The sequence below is a fragment of the Propithecus coquereli genome, unplaced genomic scaffold (genome assembly GCF_000956105.1).
Source record: "Propithecus coquereli isolate 6110/MARCELLA unplaced genomic scaffold, Pcoq_1.0 Scaffold38, whole genome shotgun sequence".
In the NCBI taxonomy this organism is placed as follows: domain Eukaryota; kingdom Metazoa; phylum Chordata; class Mammalia; order Primates; family Indriidae; genus Propithecus; species Propithecus coquereli.
Window position 1 is genome coordinate 3,735,522 of NW_012149507.1, and position 21,791 is coordinate 3,757,312.

At 41.2% G+C, this 21,791-nt stretch overlaps 1 protein-coding gene across 8 annotated transcripts in view; it reads left to right on the plus strand.

The window, feature by feature from the left end:
* DLGAP1 (discs, large (Drosophila) homolog-associated protein 1) overlaps positions 1-14,848 on the plus strand; it is a 341,764-nt gene extending 326,916 nt beyond the window's left edge. For 6 of the 8 annotated variants that reach the window (XM_012652094.1, XM_012652100.1, XM_012652095.1 and 3 more), the window contains 3 exons: positions 4,159-4,250; positions 8,509-8,661; positions 11,467-14,848. In XM_012652094.1, coding sequence (XP_012507548.1) covers positions 4,159-4,250; positions 8,509-8,661; positions 11,467-11,676 — 455 coding nt within the window. In that variant the 3' untranslated portion in view covers positions 11,677-14,848. The remainder of the gene's footprint in view (positions 1-4,158; positions 4,251-8,508; positions 8,662-11,466) is intronic. The other 2 variants (XM_012652093.1, XM_012652092.1) reach the window with 2 other exon arrangements.
* Positions 14,849-21,791: the final 6,943 nt, after the last annotated feature.

Below are 21,791 nucleotides of genomic sequence, written 5' to 3' on the forward strand. Positions count from 1 at the left end.
GTTTGTTTTCCATTTCTTAGAAGAGAGACCAAGAACATGCAATGTTCTCTAACCACGATTTAAGGAATTCACTACCTCTTTAATTGCTCAATCATGCTCAGCTCCTTCTGCACTGATACAAGTAATCTAGCAAATGCAAACCATTTCTGTCTGTGCTTGTATGTTTCCTATCAGTTTCTCCCATTTCCTCCCACCAGGATGTAAGCTCCACGTGGTCAGGGACTTTGCTTTGCTTATCACTTTATCATAGCCAACTAGCATGACACCTGGCACATGTGTCCTTAATGAATATTTGCTGAAGGAATGAATGAGTTCCCAGAACGCACATGAAGTGTCCTTGCTCCCTGAAAATGACATCGGAAGGTATGCCTTGCCTGCCAGCTTCCGAGTAGGTCCCATGAGTCAGTTCAGGCTCCTCTAGCTTTTTTGTCCTTGTCTTTGAGGGCCAGGCCAGCTCCCACAGGCCGCCATGCTACAGTAAGATAGTGAAATTCAAGACTAATCCTGGAAAGATGAACTATATCTAGGCCCTTTCTAGAACCTTCTAATACCAGTTTTCTATGTGTGGAAAAGCTCACAGTTGCAGCCTACTGTTTTATATATATATAAAACACAGGAACACAAGGACATTTTTGGAGGTAATGGATATATAGTACCTTAGTGGGTAATGGCTGATACTCACAAGTATGTACATATATCCTGAATGGGTGCAATTTTCATATATCCATTATACCTCAATAAAACTTTTAAAAAAGCCATGTTTCTAGAACAATCAAAACTGTGTGGTAATAGTGGAAAGATGAAGGCCTTTTCCAGAACTTTCTAAAGCCAGGTTGGGCTGTTTTATATGTTTTATATGTGTGGGAAAAGCCCACAGTTACAGCCTGTATATTTAATTTACTCTTTCTTCCTTTGTTACCTAGCATTCCTGAAAGAAATACAGTCATTCCTCAGTATTGGGCGTTGGTTTCAAGACCCTCCCACCCCCACCCCGCAGATACGAAAATCCACAGATGTTCAAGTCCCTGATACAAGATGGTGTAGTATTTGCATATAACCCACGCACATCCTCCAGTATACTTTAAATCATCTCTAGGTGACTTATACTACCTAACACAATGTAAATGCTATGGAAATAGTTGTTATCCTGTATTGTCTAGGGAATAATGACAAGAAAAAAAGTCTTTACATGTTCAGTGCAGACTCAACCATCTTTTTTTTTCCCCCAATATTTTTGACCCATGGTTGGTTAAATCCACAGATGTGGAACCCATGGATACAGAGGGCCAACGGTATTTTCCTTTCCACCCTGCTGAAGGTTGGTATTGAACGTTTAGAGTAGTTTCGAAATGACATCAAGATGCTTCTTTCTTCTTTATCTCATTTCTTTACCAACTTGCAGCCTTTTTTCTTTCTACTTTTTACTTCTACTGGTGTTTGCCATTTATTATTAATTTCTTACTCCCTCAAGGCATGTGTAACCAATACAAAATTTACTTTCAGGAGAAAAAATTTATCTCATACACCAAGTGAGTGTCTAATGGAAAAACAAAACAAAACAAATCAAAGAAACTCCATGAAAGCTTCTTTTGTGAAATTACAATGAGTTTTTAATTCTCTGGAAAAGAAAGTGTGGAGGGCAAGGAAATATGAGTTGTCATCTGCTTGTCCCAAGGCCTCCTGTTTCACGGTCTCACCCTAGGCCCGAGTGGTCATCTCCCCACACTGGGCCTGGGAAATATCACCTCCCGGACACGGGAAATGCCAGTGTCCTGGAGCCGGTAGGGAATTTCCGTGCAAGGAATGTGATGCCAACGCCTGGGAAAAGGAAGGACTACAGCTCCAACCCAGATATTTTGCTAGGCTCTCACCAGACCATGCTGAGTAAAGAAAGATGTCCATTGTTTTACTTTCTAGAAGATTCCTGAGCTAGCCTCTACCTATGTGGTTGTGTGGTGCTTGATTGCTTAGAGCAGCGCTTTCTCCTCGTTGGAGAATCCCTGCCCTGCTCAGCTGCTCTTACTCTGGTGGTCTGTTACACAGCCCAGGTGAGGTTTTAGGCATATCAGAATAGCTGCAGTCTCTGTGATAGTTCCCAGGAGCTATGGAATCCCAACCAGCAAATGAGACTTAGGTACCCTAGTTCTAAGCTCCCAGGATTCGTTCTGAGAGGTGCTGATCTCACACTCCTCCCCTTCAGCAAGATAATTCACAGAGGTCTCCCTAAGCCTCAGAGTTTGCCTAAAGCCCTGCGTTCATTTAGGAAGTGCCTGGTCCATATACCTTCTCAGATCTGGGACAGGTCACCCAGAAGGCACACCTGGCCCAGGAGACCAGGATGTCCAGTCATCTTTAAATAATTCAGACTTCGGTTTTTTTCTCTCTTCTCTTCTGGCCAGAGCAAGTGTGGCTCTCACAGGGGGCACACCCACAGAGGAAGCACAGTTTTCTCATCCTAGGTAATAATCAGCATTTATTAAGTGCTTACGATATATCCAACACTGTCCTAAGCAATTCAAATACAATAACACTTCTAACCTTCACAACCACCCTGCAAATAGGTATCATTAGCTCCATGTCACATATGAGAAAACAGAGATGGTGACCAGCAGAGACGGTGACCAACAGTAGCTGGTAAGGACTCCGGCTCTTGCTGGGTCTGAACTCTCAACTTGCCCGTGGCGCCCTGTGTCTCCATAAGCCGTCCTTTCTGCTTCCGAGATGTTGAGAAAGGGAAAAGAGACCTCACACAACTGACTTATCAGTGAAGGAGGAAAAGGATAACCATCCCAAGAGATTTTAAAAACAGATTGAAAAAAAGTAAACTTAGGCCTAAGGAACTGCTGCCAGAAGGCTGTCAGGGGGTGGCTTGATAATCTTCGAGGCGACAAATACCTGCCTGTAGCTGCTGGTGTGACTGGTGGCATATTAGAGGATTTATAAAAGTGCTCCGAGTTACCTTGTGTGGGAACACAGAAATACTTGAGTAGAGCCTAGGGACAATGTGCATCCTAAACCATCGTCTAGCCTGGCTGTTATAAACAAACGGAGTCCCAGATTACTAGAACACCCAGGGCCAGAATGAAGTTCCTTTTTCTTTTGTTTTCTTCTCCTTAGACTTTGTGTGGAATGAGGTCGAGAAAGGGAGACCTAATTCCGCTCCGGAGTCTCTGACTCTGTAAAGTCAGAACATCCAGATTGCTTAACTCCTTCCTCTACCGTCCCTCCCCATGAAGATTTCTAAACAGGGCAAATGCTCTTCTGAGTTCTCCTGCTCTGGTTTGCAATGCCAGTTTATCCCCTTCCGGCCCTACAGGGAGGGCGTGCAGAGAACTGCCCGGTGGGTGGCAGGGCTCCAGTGGGGCAGGGGCAGCCCTGGGACAGCAGCAGCCTGGGGACAGCGCAGAGCTGGGCAGCCCCGCCGGCAGGGGGGAGGCACTGGCCTTAGACCGCAGAAGACAAGAAATAGCTTGTAGAGAGAAAGGCTTGCGGCACAGCGCGCAAGAGATTAAACCTATGCTAACGACGACATTAGGCTGCAGGATGTAAAAGCTGGGCCGGTGCTGGCATCCCCTAGGCACAGGCTGAACATGCTCACTCCTTAGAAAAATCTTTCAACCCACCATGGTTCTTTCCTGACTGTACCAGTGGCTGAGCTCCGGAAAAATAATAAAGGCTATGGATGGAATGTGGCGAGTGCCAAGAGATGCCCCCTCCAAGCTAGCGATTGCTTTTCTTGCGTTTGGCTTCTATTAGAAAACCAAGCCAGCAGACCACGATTGCTGACTCCTTAAATTCAGAACTATACTGGTAAACGCTTGAAATTCATCCTTGAGGTAAAAAGAGGTTAAAAAAAAAAAAAACTCAAAAAGCTATTTGCCTTTTCTCCTGGTAATATCCAGTTGTGTGCTGGAAAACTCCATTACTCCCAAGAAGGATGCTGATGAGCCTGCGTTTTTCTGAGTTGATTTCGTACTTTAACCTAGGCGCCTCTGTGACAGTAACGCAGTCATCAGGCTGTCTGGGTGGGTGTGAGCGTCCGGCGCATGTGTGCTGTTTTCCCTAGTGATTACAGCATAACTTCCTCTTTGCTTTACCAGACTAAATCTCAGCAGTGAGGCATACTGTGTAAACTTCTTGTTTGTTTGCTCTTTTCAGTTCTAGGGAAAATCCGAACCGCAGTGGGCAGTGCCCAACTTCTCATGGCCCAGAAATTCTACCAGTTCAGAGAACTGTGTGAAGAAAACCTGGTAGGTAACATTTCCCTTCACTACAATGTGCCTGTTAAGTACTCTGAGAAGAATGTGTCATCAAGACTGGCCCAACTAAAGTAAAACTTTTTTGAACCCAACTCAAGGCCTGTGGAAGTCTCTTACCTGGAATAGAAAGTTTTCCAATGAAATCTTATTTCCTACTTTTCTTAAAACTAAAATTTATTTTACACTTAAATAGTCTTAGAAGAAAAAACCCAATCAAGTTAAAACTGTTTCCTGCTTTTTTGTAACTGAAAAAATTTCCATTTTCCTGGCTTCCAAGTGACATCTCTGATTTCATTATTCTTACAAAAATATGAAGGAACTTGACTGATATTGGACAGTGATTTTCTTTCTAAAATGGCAGTCAATGACTATTTCCTCATCAGAATTCTCTGTTTTAACCCAAGTGCCAGAGGTCTAGGGCATCACAAAGTGTAGATTTAATCTCCCTGAGGCAAATGAAGAATTCATCCTCCTTGGACATACAAAAACAAAGTAAAGGAAAACAAAGAAACAAAAGCATCACTACCAACAGCAGCATTTTAAAAACTGACTGCAAAATAAAAGGGCAAGAGCTTCCTCACATATGCCTTTTTCTTAAAAGAAAAAAAATTGCTACTATCTCTACAATTGTAATTCATAAGAATAGCTTTTATTGCTTAATTGTTGGTCATGCTGGATCTAAAACAAAGAAAATGAAAAGCAGCTTGTTTATCTTGTGGAAAGTGAAAACATAATTATTTGCAATCTAAATGACCCAAAAATATGATTTTAGAGGTTTTTTTTTTCTTTTTTTTACATCCCCCAACAATTGACAGGCATGATTTCAAAATTTTAACCACTTCTTTTTATTAACAAGGACAAATACAGAAGGAAAGAGATTTATTTAGACAAGGATCAACCAAGAGAAAATATAAAGCATGGAAAAGTTGATGCTTTCCATCCCTCTTCTGGCTTTTCTTTTTGAAACCTCCTTCTAAGGTTGTCCCCCTCCAACAAACACACACACACACACACACACACACACACACACACACACACACACACACACCCCTATAGTTTGCTTTCCCCTCTTGCAGCAAAAATAACCTGACCCTTCTTCTACCTTTTTAGAAATCTAGTCTGGATTATGAGATAATTTATATTAGTAAATATATTGATAAGGGAAATTCCACAAATATTTTACTAAGCTTCAGCTATGTGCCAGGCACAGAATTCCCACTAATTTGCAAACCGGCTAATGTGTCACATGATTCTTTAACACATTAACTGCCATGTGAGTTGTATTTAACTCACGCTGGTTTTGTGCCCGAGGCCTCGTGAAGCATATGTAACTCACTTGTCTCTTCACCTTGGGAGCCACGTGAACTGTTTTTGAAGTTGCATATAACTCATGCACAGAAAACAGTAAAAAATAATAAATGTTTCATTAAATTAGAAAGGATCATTTTGTTTTCAAAGTTTTTATTCTATTTTAGTTATAAAACACTGTGGCTCCAAGGAAAAAATTTTTTTTCTAGTGTGGCAGTCAACGAGTTAAATGTAAGAAAGCTCATAGCCATATTGCTCCAACTGGCCAATAGGTATGTGAGGAAGTCAGCATGCACATGCTGCAGGGAAAAAAATAGCACACCTTTGTTGAAAGAATTATATGATAAACAGTGTATTATGAAGTAGAACGTAAGCACTGTACAGATTTTTAAAGATGAAATTGCAGACAAAATGTTTTGAAAAATGTGCAGACTTCTAGGAAATGTTAACCTTATTAAAGCCAGCTTTTAACGTTTCCTAGTTCTTGATGGGCTCACATTCCTTGGCCACTAGAGGAACTCCGGTGGTAAAATATGAGAAGCACTGTTAGAGGTAGACTGAGGCACACTAGGGGAGGAGGGTCATGATGCCGGGCAAACATGGGCCCTACAGAAAATGGTCAAGAGCCCACTATGTGCCTGACAGCACGCCAAAGGGTTTTCAATTTCCGATCTGGTCAAACTCTCAAAGCGAACATATGGAGTTGATAGTGACGTTATTTTTATGACAGTTTTACAGATAAGGAAAACGGGCGGGGAAAGCTAAGAAACTTGTCCAGGGCCCCATGGTGAAAGGCAGAGCCAAGATTCAAATCCCAGTCTCTTTGACCTCCAGCCCTGCAAATCTCACCCAGGGTTTGAGTTCGCTCCTCATCTCCTGGAGCGGAGTCGGCACCACTCGCCTTGCAGCAGGAAGCACGGCGGCCTGGTGGTGGCGCTGCTTAGGGCCACAGCTGCAGAAAAGTGGCACCATGATTGGTCAGAATCAGATCCGCCCGTCCTTTTTTGAGTTCCTACTCTGAGCAGGAGAAAATCATAGCTGTTTATTTTGAAAACACACGTTATCCCAAACTAGACTCTCAGGCTTAGCATGAATGATAGAAGCCGGCCTTTTTCAACATAAATAAAGCGAGGAACCCAGCCCTCCTCAGCCCGCCACTCTCTCCCCCACCTCTGGTCCCCAGGATGGCCTGGTTTACATTAAGGATCAAGCCGTCCCTCCTAGTGCACAGGATGTCACATGATCCACTGATTTGGGGAATGGCTGAGCCTAAGCTTTCTCTTTGCTTCCCCATCTATCTTCTTGACAATGTGGGGGCAAAGAGATTCTTTATGAGAAGGGAACAAATTGCCCATGATACAGAGTTGAGTAAATGTGAGAAAACATTGCCATGTACTCACACTAACTCTCTCAGCCCCCTCAACTATCTTTTCATATATTGTGGCACTGAAACAATTTAGCCAATAGGGCTGGTGACCTCAAGACTTCATTGAATTTCAAAATATGAACAGTTTAGTTTTCAGTTACCAATGAAATAGAGCCAAATATACTGTGAGACCATAAAATTCTATTTGAGAGGCACTTTGTCAAAACTATTATCTGTTTTATTCTGAATATCTAGATATTTGAGAAACACTTCTTTTTAGTTTACTAAATCAAAATACTGCTGAGAAACCCTTTCTTTAATTCAGGCATTATTAGAATAGATTTTAATACTGAATCAAGCACTTACAAACTTTAAAATTTATTTCTTCTAATGACCTTCAGAACTATGGGTAGTTTTGGAACTGTAAATTTATAAGTACATCTTTATTTATATTTATTTAGAGCCAGGACAATAATACTAGCCCATTCAAGGACTTAAAAGTTCTTTCCGTACTATTAATTTTGATGGTCATCGACCTCGCACTTTCTGAAATTCTGATAATATCATTTTTTATTAGCAGTTAGTTTTAAAAGTACACACTGGCCTCACATTTCTGTATGACATGAGGTTTCACAGTCTATCCAGTGCCCTGAAATACCGAGAGGTAACCAAAACAGACACCAGGTAGAAGCTTTTGATGTACAGAGGCCCCCACCTAACTATGAATGCCTTTAGCTACTGTTGCAGGTAGTGATTCACAAAAAGCATGACACCTTCAGTCTCTGAGTTGTGGTTTTTCTTAGATCATATAAATTAAGGGCATAATTTCTATTGTCAGGAATATGTGGATGGGGCAAAGAAAGTCAATCCTGAACCACTGAAGAATGTTTACTGTTATCTAGCAAATGGGTCATTATGGACATATATATGTATGTGTAGGTAATGTGTTCTCACATTTGCTACATTATGTTATGGTCAATGTAAAGCTAATTTCCAAATGATTTTGTCAAAGCAGTCACATGATAAAATTATTTCCTATATTAGTAACATCTTGATTATTAAACACATAGTAGTTTGAAAATCCAATATTTCATTACTCATCATTTATTTACCCTAGTATTTTACTCATCATGAATGTTAAAGCTAATCTTTAGATTCCTTATCTGTTCTCTAAATAAATTGTATGGCATGCAGTCAAATACCAACTCTAATACTAACGTACTGTATTTTTTTCAAATATGGTATTTTTATTTAAATATGGTGTTTTAAAATGAATCCTGTAATAGATCACATGTTCTGGAATTTTTCAAATGTTTAGACCTTCCTCCATACCATACTGATAGATGTTATATCACAACAGAAGAGTTTTACAACCTTGACATTTGAGAATCACTGACTTAAATGGCTAAGTGTATAAAATTATCATTTGTAGCTTCACTTTTATCTCCTGTCTGAAAACCAAAAGGAACTCATCCTCCTTATGTTATTTGAAATATTTGAAAATGCCTCTTTGGCCCTGTGCTTGTTGTCACAAATTGCCTCTAACGCATGAATATTTTTCTTTCTCTTGTACAGAATCCTAATGCTCATCCAAGGCCCACCTCCCAGGATTTGGCCGGGTTTTGGGACATGCTGCAGTTGTCCATAGAAAATATTAGTATGAAATTTGATGAACTTCATCAATTAAAGGCCAATAATTGGAAACAGATGGATCCCCTTGACAAGAAGGTAGAACAATGTAGATTTTGTATGGTTCATTTAAAAACCTGCACAAACACTGGACAGTCTAAATAGGCTTCTGCATCCAGTACTGCTGTTTACAATGTGAAATGGAGCTGATATCATATTAATTTAATTGTAATGACAATGTTTACATAGTAATCATTTGGGATATCATCTGTAATATGTTTCAGGCATATTTTTAAAGAAAAACCTGTCTTTGTGAATTGGAAAATGGGAATGTGGCACTTTTTTGTTAATTAAACTTTAAGTTAAACCATTTTAGTCACTGGAAGGAACTGCCTCCATTTTGCTTTTTAAACTAAAATAAACGACATTTTCAGTGCATGAATCCATAGAGCAAGAGTTCAACTTCCTTACACCCCTAGGATGTGTTTTCAAGAAAAAATAGGAAGCCCTGAAAAATAACTGACTTTGATAATCATTTCATAAATATAGTAATAAAGAAATCACTGTTGTTCAAGTCTAAAAATATACATCATAAAGTTTCACAGTAATTACATAAATGTTGGGATTTTCAAGGAGTTTGCTTTTGGTTGATTTGCCTTGGGGAATATTGCTCACTGGGGTCCTTATGCAACAGTTTAGAAATAAAAACTTAAATTCTTTTACCTTAATTAATCAATTGTAATTTTCACATCTGATTATGGTGGTTCTCGCAGGCTCACACAGGTATCCAGTGTCCAGCTCCCCAGGCTGGCCTGTCAAGCATGACTTTTTTAACCCTTTGCTTTTCAATGGCCTCAAATAAAATAGTTCCAAGAGAGTCAATCTCTGAAAATTAGGGATGGCTATTCCTCTGAACTGCTGGTGTCCCTGTCCTTTTCAGGTCACTCGCCTATCAGGGAACTAGCAGCAATCCAATTCCTTCCGCTGCTGCTCATCATGTTGTCAGGGTTCTTGGGGGTCACTGAGCTCCCAGGAGAAATCCAGTCCCAAGGGACCATCTGTAGGTGGTGGAGGGCGATGCTCTCCCCCATCTCAAGTTCTGTCACCATTAAACTGGGGGTTTAATGTTAAGTTTCAAAGTACCATCGATGTATGTGTGCAGCCTTTCACTTGGAAAGCCAAACGTTTGCACCCAATCTAGTTTTCTTTAATCTGTGTTTAAAACAATTTGCTAGATAAGCTTTTTAAAATCAGCCTTATTCTAAGAAAACACTACAGATGTACATATGCTGGTTTAGTTTCCAGAGCTGATGTATCTAATTCCTCATTCATTAATTTTTTTTTAGAAAAATTATTGTTAAAAAATAAGATGTACAAGGAAAGGAAAATGACTAAAAAGTATCCAATATTCATACTTTTAAAAATATCCACTGAGTTACCCCACAATGAAGATTTAAAATGTCCAAAAGAAGTGGTGTTAAGAATTGATATATGATATATTGTAACACAATAAATCATTAGTTAGATCGATTTTTAAGTTTTTTTTTTTTTAATGGACTGTCTGTGATCAGACTTCATCACCTCGTGAACCTGAAGGAAAAAACGAACGAACACAATCGGAGTTGGTAGAATACTGTTTGCACTCTGGTGCTCTCCTTTTCTCTCCTTTAAGCCACACAGACCCCACCTTAAACAGCCAGGGGGCAATGCCAGGGTGGTAAGTTGGGCTGGGCCCTGCCCCTGGCAAGCAGGGAGGAGCTGCTATGCTAAGCACGGGTGCTAAGGCAAAGAGTGCCCTTTGGAGAATCGCCGAAATTATTCATATCACTGGAGATGATATGTTCTCCATAAAAATGTGAGAATCCATATTGTAAGATAATTTTCACGTTTAGTTTTATGAGAAGTGAGGGCATTTTATTTAAAATGAAAACATCCATTATATGGATCTTCTCACAGCCTGCAGGTTCAACCTTCTCTTCCTAAAAATGCTTTGTGGGTTAGATGCCCCTTCTTTCACACTGCATTTTTTTTTTCTATCAAAGGGATGCACGTCTTTTGTTTTTGCAGTGGCATTGCAAATATCTACCTGTTTTATAACTTGCTGCGGATACGAGGGATAGCCTCTTTCACTCTGTGTTAACGTTCTGTGGCACAGTTTCTGTCCGCGTGATTGGAATTGCCTTTGGGCCACCACAGCCATCCCGAGGCCCCTAGCGAGAGTCATCTTGGAACTGACTCCACTCCGGGGCCTAGGAAACACCGGTGTCCTCCCTCTCCGGTGGCCCTGCCCAGTAGATTGCTTGTGTGTTCGTGTGTGATGTGCAAAAGGGCCTAACTCAGTGTGGCACCAACAACGCTAAAGACCACAGTCATAAGTCCTATCTCTTCTTCCTCATTTGGTTATTTAGGTTTGGGGCGGAAGGGCGGCTGGGTGGGCCAGGGAAGAGGGCGGAGATGTTTTAATCTCTGAACCAAGTTTGCACCTGATGACTTGCCTCCTTAGAGGGGGTGCAGAGTTCTCAGACGCTGCTGCCGCTGCTTCCTAGCCCCTCTCTGGCACCAGGAAGAGTCTGGAGTCTCCAGAGAGAACCACACTCAATGTGCTGGGAGCCGCAGCCTTTCAGCAGGGGGGCATTTTAAATACCCACGTCCTTCCCTTGGAGAGAACTAGTTCTGCAACCCAGCCTTACCTTTGGCTTTAAGCTTACCGGGATTTTTTTTTCCTGCATCTTTTGAATACCCAAGCCAGAATAATGAAGAAAAACATATATATACAGTGTGCAGATCAGAACTAACCACCCTTAGGTTAAAAAAAAAAAGTGTTCCAACTCCTGACCTATCCCAGTTTTTCCCAAGCTTGTCCTGAGAAGCTGTGTAATGTCCTGAACCTTCTGCTTTGATCAGGAGCGAAGGGCCCCTCCTCCAGTGCCAAAGAAGCCGGCGAAGGGCCCCGCGCCGCTGATCCGGGAGCGCTCGCTGGAGAGCTCGCAGCGCCAGGAGGCCCGCAAGCGCCTGATGGCCGCCAAGCGCGCCGCGTCCGTCCGCCAGAACTCGGCCACCGAGAGCGCCGAGAGCATCGAGATCTACATCCCCGAGGCGCAGACCCGGCTCTGAGCCGCCGCAGCCAAGTATCTGTCCCCCTCTCCTCCTCCCCTCCGCCCCTCTGCCGCCTCTCCCTCCCGTCCCCTCCGAGCCCGTCTGTCTCTGCGCTCAGTGACCTCGCTGTCGTGGCGTAGTTGTCCATCTCGCAGGAGCCGCCCGCCAGCCCCGCCCCGGCCCCAGGCAACCCGGACCGCTCGGCCCATCTTCTTCACCGCGCTTCGCCCGGTTCCGATGCCGTCACCCTGCCTCATTCAGAAAACCAACCCTTTATTTTCTGGGCAAAGCCAAACCCACCTGTGTAGAAATGACACCTTTAGGTCACCCGCCATCCTCAGTTCTGTCGATCTAGTCTGTTCCTAGAGCTCAGCAATATACAACCATAGGGTATTTCAGAGATCCAGTATCACAGGGTGATCCTTTGGGACTTAACCGTCTTCCACGTGAAAGAAACTAGGGCTCCCTTTATTTCCCCTAAATGGTTATTCTTTTTAAAAGCAGATGGAGCACTTTATTTCCAACCTCAGAAATCACGCCAACTCACCAGAATCAATGAGGTGACAAAGAGAGAGAGAGGGGACCAAGTCTGGCCTGGGGGTGGGGGGCCTGGATGTGTAGCAGGGAAAGGAGAAGCAAAATCTGCAGGTGCCGGGGGCACCTGCGCCGCTCACAGCTGCACAAACTGCCTCACTGTTAACTTCATCAATCACAGCTTCAAATGTTTCAATCAGCAGAAGATTGTAAATTCGATCTTTCAGGGAAATCAATCTATTCCGAAAGGCAATAAAATGAAGAAAGGCAAGGCCAAGGAAGCACTGATGGTTTAAGATATAACATAAGGGATTTTTTTTTTTGTGCTGTTATTGACAATTTAGAACTGAAATGCTTTATCAACTTTTATTGTACTGTGTATATTATATCGTTGTTGTGGTGGTGGTCGTTAAAGGGGAAAGTGTTGGTTCTATTAATTTGTTAGTGTCCATCCCGGTGGGCCTCGCTAATGACACACATATAAGTACACATCTGCTTACGAAGCGCTGTAAATGGCAGCAAGGCTGTTTTCAGAGAAAAGTGGGTTTTCCTACCATCCCTTTGAATGCTACACATCCGTTTATTTTAACCCAAGTCGTTCATATTTCAGATCTTTTCTCTCATTTAGTCTCCTCTCACTACTAGACAGAGTCCAACAGTACCTAGCATAGGATTTTGTCCTGTGTCAAATGGTTAACAATAAATCTTCTATCCCAATAGACATGCTGCCTCACTCCAAAGAGCTGCCACTGTCATCTAGAGGTTCTACATAGTGAGAGAAGAACTTTGACCTGCCAGGGTCAACCACCATAAGGCAGGGAGAAAAGTCATGATTTACAAACAACGAAAGAAATCCAGGCTTTTGGCAGAGATTGTTGATTTACATTTTGAGTCATGATTGATGGGCAGTATGCATTGGTGTCTAGCTGAAGTTGTCTTTAAATGCCCTTACTTGTAGCAGTTTAAACATTTAGAATGTGGCAATCTTAAAGTATCACTGGCATTTTATGTCCAGCTCACACCCTAAAGCATTAGAAATTACCATTGAAAAGTGAAAGACTTTTAAAAACATACATCAAATATGCTCGCACCAGAGAAGCTTCTGTAAAAAATACACTATCATAGCCAGGTGCTAATTTAATTTTATTTATGAAATTAAGAGAGGTGATGGGTTCTGGCGACAAATATTTTCACAAACATATTCTAAAACCACTAGAGAATTTGCTACCTCTCAGAGCCATTGATGCTTTGAGCTATCTTTTTAAACAGGGCACAAATGTTTACTGCTGTGGTTTACAAGAAAAGGGCTACTAACTTATTTTAAAACCAACCAACCAACTTTTAACTAGGGTGAACAAAGCACCTTGAATGCTTTGTAAAATTAGAGCATACAGAGATTTTGAGCTTCAAGAATTTGCTAGTTTTAAAAAGAATACACCTTTACCTTATGGCAGCAATGAAAAGTCACAAGTCACACAAAGTTTGCATCGAGTAAGGCCAACTGCCACTTGGGTAGCCTATGGTCACATTCAATAGTGAGAATGACTCAGAACTCCCGGATTAACAGGAGGAAGCAGCATTCATTTCAAGATCCATCTTCATAATTACAGCTCCGTGCCCTGAGGTAGAGTTAAGATTTGGATTAAGAAATAGATTTCTAATACCATTCAAGATCATCCTACAATAATTTCTTCGGAAACTGTTTTAGCCCAGGATATTTTAAAGAGAAACAAGAGAAGGCCTATTTATCTTGTCTAAGTGAACGGTATTTGTATATTCATAAGCTATTTTTGGTAAGAATTTTAAATCTTTTAGCTCAACGCCTACAGGGCATCATGACCTTTGCCTTCCTTAAAAACACAGCTTAAATTATATAAACACTTTATAAAAAGCTAATTATTGGTGTTAGAACATGACCCCACACAATGCTGCTTGACCCCCTAAACTGACATTCATGAGCATAACCTTTGTTACATTGTTCTTTTTGATGTAATTTGTAGAAATGTTTTTTAGTTCATAATGGAAAATGTATGTACCCTGAAAAATTACTTATTTTGTTTAACTTTGGTATAAAGGTGTTGGGCATTTTCTTGGGGAGGGAGGGATTACAAAAGAAGTTTGTCTCCCACATCAAAAAACATTCAAAGAAATTAAGTATTTATTATATTTTTTGCAAATGTTTCCATACAATTCACATAACCTTTTTGTAAAGAGAGATGAAGAAATGGATTAAAGATTTTTAATATTTGAAATGGTAAATAGAACTAATTTATTTGTAATATATTTCTGTTATTTATAGATGTTTCCTTAATGTTTGACTGTGCATTACCACTTTAATTTAAGCCTTATCCTTGTGAATTTACCATTTCTTTTTTAAAACATGTCTAGATGCATATTTTAAATAACTGGAATGTAAATCACTAGCATATCCGAGTTCCCCAATGTAATTTTTAAAAATTATTTTGGTTTGGAAAAAAAAAAGATTCATTTGAAAGCCTTCAGATGGAGGGGTGGGGAACATTTTTATGGCTTTATGAATTGGAATTTCATAGGCTTATTTACCTAGATTGTGTGTGGACAAAAAAAAAATTGTAAATAGATGAATGTTTCCCATAATGTAAAAAGAAGAAATTAATAAAATAATTAATGCACTGCTTTCAGGTCTGTGTGTTTTTACTACAGAGTCCCGCTTCTTCCAAAATATAAATAATTGTTTTGTGAGGAGAAGAGCTAAGTAATTTAGAATCCTGTCACTCTAACTTTCACTGTACCAACGTGTGCTATTCACTGCTCAGCAGGTAGGGAGAGCTTGCATCCGATTTAAGGGATTTCAATACCGAAGACCTAAAAAGTCCTTTTACCCTGATAATCACACAAATATGAAGTTTCTGGTCAAGAGCTGGATTTCAGTGAGAATCAGGCATATTTTCTGGAGGAAGTTGTTAGCCTTTCAAACGTGCAAATCGTATGTATTTTACCCACTTTGATTTCTTCGCCTACATTTCATCCATTTTGTTTCCTGCACAGTTCTCAAGGGGAGGGAAAATCAGAATACTGCTTGGTGGTTTTCACTCTGTCCTCGCAGTAATATACAAACCCTGCTCATCGAGGTTTAATGACTCGCCCTGTGTGACATCGTTATTAAGGGACAGATTTGAGTCCAGGATCCACGTCTTTATTCTGCTCTTATCTGTTACTTGAAGGTGCCACAACTCAGAAACCCGTGTCTGCTTTGCTTCCTCCCAACCCTCTCAAGTTCTTGGGCAAACCCATCCACCTACATGCAACAAACTTGGGAACTGGTAAGCACGTAAGCCACCTTTTCTAATTTTTGCACATAAGGAAGACCTGTGCCAGTCACCAAAATAACACATTGTACTTTTGAAACTGCTTTGAAAGAAGAATGATTAAGTGACTGAATCCCTCCGAGGTTACAAAGATCTCATTACTTTGGTTCATAAACTGACTATTCATGTAGTCTGAACTGTGATTATACTTTTTCACTTTTCACAAATTAATTCTTGTATTTCATCCGGCTTCTTTAAACATTTCCACTAATCCCAAAACAAAATGAGTTAGCTTTTTGTATGCAGAAATCTGATTTTCACTGAAGAAATTTCCCATGTTACAGGGTCCACCCTCCAAAAAAAATAATGTAATTTAGTTTTTTTAATAGAAATTGAACAAAATTGTTTGCTCTGAACATGACTTTATATCTTTGAGATCCACCCCTTGAGAATATAAATTGATTTTGGTTTAAATAAATGACATATTAAAAAATCAGAGCGTCTGAATGTGTTCATTCTCGAATGCCATTAATACTGAAGGGTGCAGAAAATTTAACTCGGGTTTGCTCAATAGGCTGTTTGACTTTCAGCTGCTGAGCTAAGATCGAATCAACTCCTTTTGCAAACAGAAACTCGTGGCCCTTTCTGAATACCCTCTCTCCGTTCTAACTCATTTACTCGTTCGAGTTTATAAAATAGGTCTTAAATTCCTCTGTAGGTCACTCATCATCTCCCACGAAGCAGAGAGAAGAGAAATAACGCGCTACTTCCTTGTCCTATGTTCTTCTCTGGGCTTACTGCTGGCCCAGGGAGGCACCAGCAGAAAATCACAGGAACGTGAAGCCCCGATTCCTGATGCCTGTGTCTAGGTTTAGGCAGCCAAGGGATTATTTATTTCAATAGGTCTTCTTTGTCAATGGGCACAAGCCTGAACTTACAGAAAATGGCTGAATGCAAGCAAACTGCCCTAAATGCCAAAAGTCAAGCTCTGCCATGTAGCTGAGTGCTCTGCTGCTATTCATGGCACAAAATGTTTTTGCTAGTACGACTAAGGTTGCCACTCTTCCCCTTTTTGTCTGTCTGCTTGAAGAAGTAGATGCTAATTTCATCTGGAAATTTGATAGGTGAATCAGTGTTACTAGGGAGCTTCTATTGAGATCACAATGAAGAGATTCAATAGAAAAACTCTCTCTTTCACTTTGGAAAAGGGGAAGTAGAAGCAAATAGAGCCTGAGTGTTTTCTGTTACATGGGGGGAAATGCATTTTTCCTATTGACTCCACAGGGAGACTATAAACAAAAATTATAGATCTCTGTAGTCTTGAATCCTGATGCCTTTACTGCTTTTGAAGACCAATGCTTTGCAAACAGAAAATATTCCCACATAGCTAGCCCTCTGAGATTTGCATATATAGCCATCAGTTGATGACCAATTCCTTCTCTTTAGGGATTTTGTATCGAATGCCTACCAGCAGTCTCCATTATGAAAGGTGGGGAGAAACATCTAAGGAGTTAGAAGACACTATAGATGGCCTTAGCAAGTATAGTCAAAGCAACATCTCCCCAGATTAAAATGAAAATATTCTACTAACTGAAAAAGGAGGGTCCATTTTAGAGGGCTTTTTTCTTTTTTTGTCTTGGGGAATACACTCTTGCTATGTCATACTTCTGTATATGACATTTTAAAAATACCAGATTTCTCACATCATTTCCTTTCTAGAATAAAACCTAATGTACTTAACAACTTTAGCCAATATGATCTTTGTCTGTAATTTCCAGTGAGAGAAGAAGCAAATTGCAAGGGAAGACCTTGAACAAAAGAAAAAAGGGGATAGTTTCAATAATTTACTCCGAGATTCCTTTGCTGTTTGATTTAATTTAACACATTTTGGGAGCAGCCTCCCCTCCCCAATGTGCTCAAGGGAAAGATCCCCGCTTCCTTTGCTGACACCAACAACAGTAGACCTTTTCTCTTCTCTGCAGCCTGGCAGCCTGGCCCCCTGGCCGGAGCAGTACCTGGGAGGTCTTGATGGGCCTGGCACTTCCAGCACTGAGCTAGGCAAGCACGAAAGAGCAATTCAAGGGCTCCTGAATTGTTTCTTAACCTTAGTCAAGCAAGGTAATGAGTCTGTCATGAGAAAAAGGGGAGCCTTTCCAAGGAGCTGGTGCCTGGCGTCTAGTTTGGAGTTGGTGCACCAGGGGATCCCTTGACTGCCAGGTTGTTCGGAAAGAAATCTTACAGAGGGAGTGAAAACTTGATCGATAGTTCGGAACAGTGGGGAGGTGTTGGCACAGGAAAACGGGGCTTTCCAAAACGGAAACAGAATGAATGTTAAGCAATTTGTAAATAGTGGTGAAGTGGGGAATAATTATCCAGATAATTCTGGGTAATTCTAGAGACAAAGACAGAAAGTAAGACATTTTACTAAGGAGGTGTTTTGGCCTCAGCCTGTTCGGGAGCTGTCAGTGGCCGAATTCGTCGCGCTCTCAAGGGCGCCTCATCTGAAGACAGGTTACGCGGAGGCCGAGGACCAGCTATTCTTTCAGCAAAGATAACGCATTAGAATTGGGTCAAACATTCCACTGAGAGAACTTGCGTTAAATATCTAAAAAAATGCTTACCTAAAGAAAATAGCAAGTCCCCTCAGCCCTGAGAAACTTGACACACCACCTGACAGAAGTCACTCGATGAGCCTCATTAAAGACAGCAGGTCCTCCATGGCGATTAGGATTTAAATTTGTCTCTTAGATGGTAGACACGGAAAGACAGGTCTCCCTGCCTTGTGATCCCTGCTGGCTTCAGCTCAAAGTCATGATCACCCAGCAGGGCTCCTGCCAGTGACTCCAGGTTCACAAAGACAGAGGGAAACACCTAGGCCATTTTGATCACAATATTCTGGCTTGGGATGGGGGTAGGAAAGCACTGCCATAAGCTCGTACGACGTTTACACATGCTCCCAGCCTTTCTCTTGGATGCTGGAGAAATATTCCCAAGTTTTTTTTTTGGAAGCTTGACTCACCTCTCACCAGCCTCAAAATTGTGCCGAGCAGGGACAGGGCCATTCTGTGAGTGAGTGAGAGCCCAAATTTGAAGCCAGACTACCTGGTTTGAATCCCAGCTCTACCCCTTATTACCTGTGTCTTTTCGGGCAAGTTATTTGACCTCTCTGTGCCTCAGTTTCCCCATCTGTATAATTAGGATGAAAATATTACCTGTTTCATGGGGTTGTTATAAGATTGAATGAATTAATATGCGTAAAGCTCTTATGACAGTGACAGCCACATGGTCAACACTAAATAAATGTTCAATATTATTATTAATATTATTATTACACATTTTACATTTACTGAAAAAACTACCTGTGCCCTGCTGGACGGTTTTATGTGTGCTCTATAACTCCATCCTCATGGTAACCCTATGAGGTAGTCATTGCAAGCGAGTTACAGAGAGATTAAGGAGTATCCCAAGGTCACTGGTAAGTGACAGAGCTAGTACTTAAATCCGGTCTGATGCTAGATCCTTTGTTCATACGTGTGTGAGATGTGCAAGACAAAGCAATTTATCTGTTGTGGGTTTTTTTTTTTTCCTGGTGAATATATGAAAAATTCAAAGAGAACAGAAGAGTACACAATGACAGTGGTCCTACTTTTCACTCTAGTTCTTTTCTGTGATGTTCAACATCTTTGAACAGTGTATTTCATATGTATCCTTCCCAAATTGACCTATGAATATTCAATATGTATACACATTTTTTCCCCACAAAATGGAAGCATGCTATACACATTTCTTTACTGTTCGCCTTTTCCATTTTGTAATATATTGGTCCATGGTGGAACATTATGACCCACCTAGTCTCTTTAATGGCTCCATAGTACTCCATGTTATGGGTGAGCCCTAGTACATTATCTAGTGCCCCCAGTGATAGACATTTAGGCTGTTTCCATCACTTGCTATGATCAAAAAAATATGAAGTGAAAATCGTTTTACAGCGTATCTTCAGTACATGTGGAAGTGTATATCTATAGGTTCTATTCCTAGACAAATGAACATGCATTTTTGTTTTAAATATTATCAAATGGCTTTCCAAAAAGATTACATCGATTTCCACTTCACCAAATATGTATGAATTTTAGCACCTACCTTTGTTTTATTTTTCATTTTTCGTTTTTTTTTTTATAGACAGGTTCTCACTATGTCGCCCAGGCTGGCCTCGTACTCCTGGCGTCAAGTGATCCTTCTGCCTCAGCCTCCCTAGCAGCTGGGATTATAAGCACGGGCCACCTTTAGCACCCGCCTTTGCAAACAATGAAACAAAGCATTTAAAAAGTAGATTCAAAAAAAAAAAAATAAACTCAGAAACATGCTAAAAAAAAAAAATTATCAGGCATCTTCTGGTTGGCTTTCGACAAGGATGGGGGGTTCTCTAGCAATATGGAGGTGGTTTTTTTTTTTTTTTTTGAGACAGAGTCTCACTGTGTTGCCTGGGCTAGAGTGCCGTGGCATCATCCTAGCTCACAAGAACCTCAAACTCCTGGGCTCAAGCGATCCTCCTGCCTCAGCCTCCCGAGTAGCTGGGACTACAGGCATGTGCCACTATGCCCGGCTAATTTTTTCTATATATATTTTTAGTTGTCCAATTAATTTCTTTTTAATTTTAGTAGAGACGGGGATCTCGCTCTTGCTCAGGCTAGTTTCGAACTCCTGAGCTCGAACAATCCGCCCGCCTCGGCCTCCCAGAGAGTGGAGGTGGTTTTAATGCAATCTTTTCTGTTACTCCTAGAATAAAGCTGCTAGAAGTGAAGGAAGGAATAAGCATAACCTTAGCCCTGGGGTATGAACCCATCGTAAAATTGGATCTATTTGCACACATCTTAGATGCCGGCATAAGAACCCCCTACCACACAGGGCAGGTGCTCACCAAAGGGGTACCAACTGGGAGTGGGAGTGCAACGGAAGCACTCCGATGGTTAGGTCTATACCACAGGACACCAACTCATGTGCTTGGTAGTTCCTTTTTTTCCTTATTAGTTTTTTTGCTTTTTTTTTTTTTTTAATGAAACTCCATTTCTAAAAAGGCTTTAAGATGACTTACAGAATTAAGGCATAAAACACCAAAAAATTTTTAAATGAAAACAAAAAAAATGAAAGAAATGTAAAGAAAATTGGTAAATAACTTCACCTAACTCCCAGGTCACCAATGTCCCTGAGTTGTGGCAAATGCATATGAAATTTCTCTCTAGGCTTCCCGGTAGCCAGGGCAAAGTGGTCAGCATTTTGAAAAGTTAGTCTTCATTCAGTTTGGAGACATCAAAAAGTTAAAAGCCTCTTCCGTGCACAGAAAGCTACCAAAATGGTTTTGTATATGTTGCAAACCTAACATGTGTGCTCACAGCAGCACAATCACCTCGCTACTCACAACATTGATAAATGACCACGTAGAGTGAAGTACAACTATTATATCTTTAAAATCAACTCTTTTATTTAACTGGTTTAAGTGACTTTCGGTTCTTGGCAAACAAATGGTCCCAGAATAAGGTGGGATTAGTTCTGATATCCTTGTTAAGTTCAACATCCTTTGGAGTTCAGTCCAAGAATGTGTCCTTCTCTCTGGGAAGTAAGCAATATTTCAGGGAGTATTTTTTTTCTTCTCTTTTCTTCTGAGGCAGACCTCCTGACGAATGAGAAGTCCTGGTTTTCCTGTTCAGACAGGGGCCATATCAGAGCCTGTGACTTTCGAGACCTGTCTGTCTGTGAGCAGGAACTCTTCATTTCCCAGATGCATCCCTTTGTCACGCTATAGGGTGCCACCCTTTCCGCCCCGCAGCCTCAGCCACTGGGTCTTCACTGGCCGGAAGACACTTTGCTGCGTCCCTCCGGGCCGTTACCACCTGATGCCCGGTGTCTGTGCTGCTCGGCTGCATTTAGGCGAACAGCCCCGGGCCCTTCAACACACACTAAGACGACTCTTCTTCGGTGCGAAAAGGCACACAGAGGACTTCACACGGCAGCTACAGTTTTCTAAGGTCTGGTTAATATTTCAGGCCCAGACCTGGAAAGACTATGCTTTGACACTGAATTTAAACAACCACTTCTTTATTAAATATAAAACACTGGGCTAAGCTGTCTCTCCCCTCTGGTAGCCACAGGCAGCTGTTTGAAAAGTGAGAAAGAAGGAAGAAAAAGGATGCACACTGCAAATGCACCAGCAGCAAACCAAATAAACACTAAAAGGTGGCCAACGCATTCTGCCTTTTATTAATACAAAATGCTCTCATAGACACATAAGGCAAAAAATTGGAGTGGGTGTAGGCC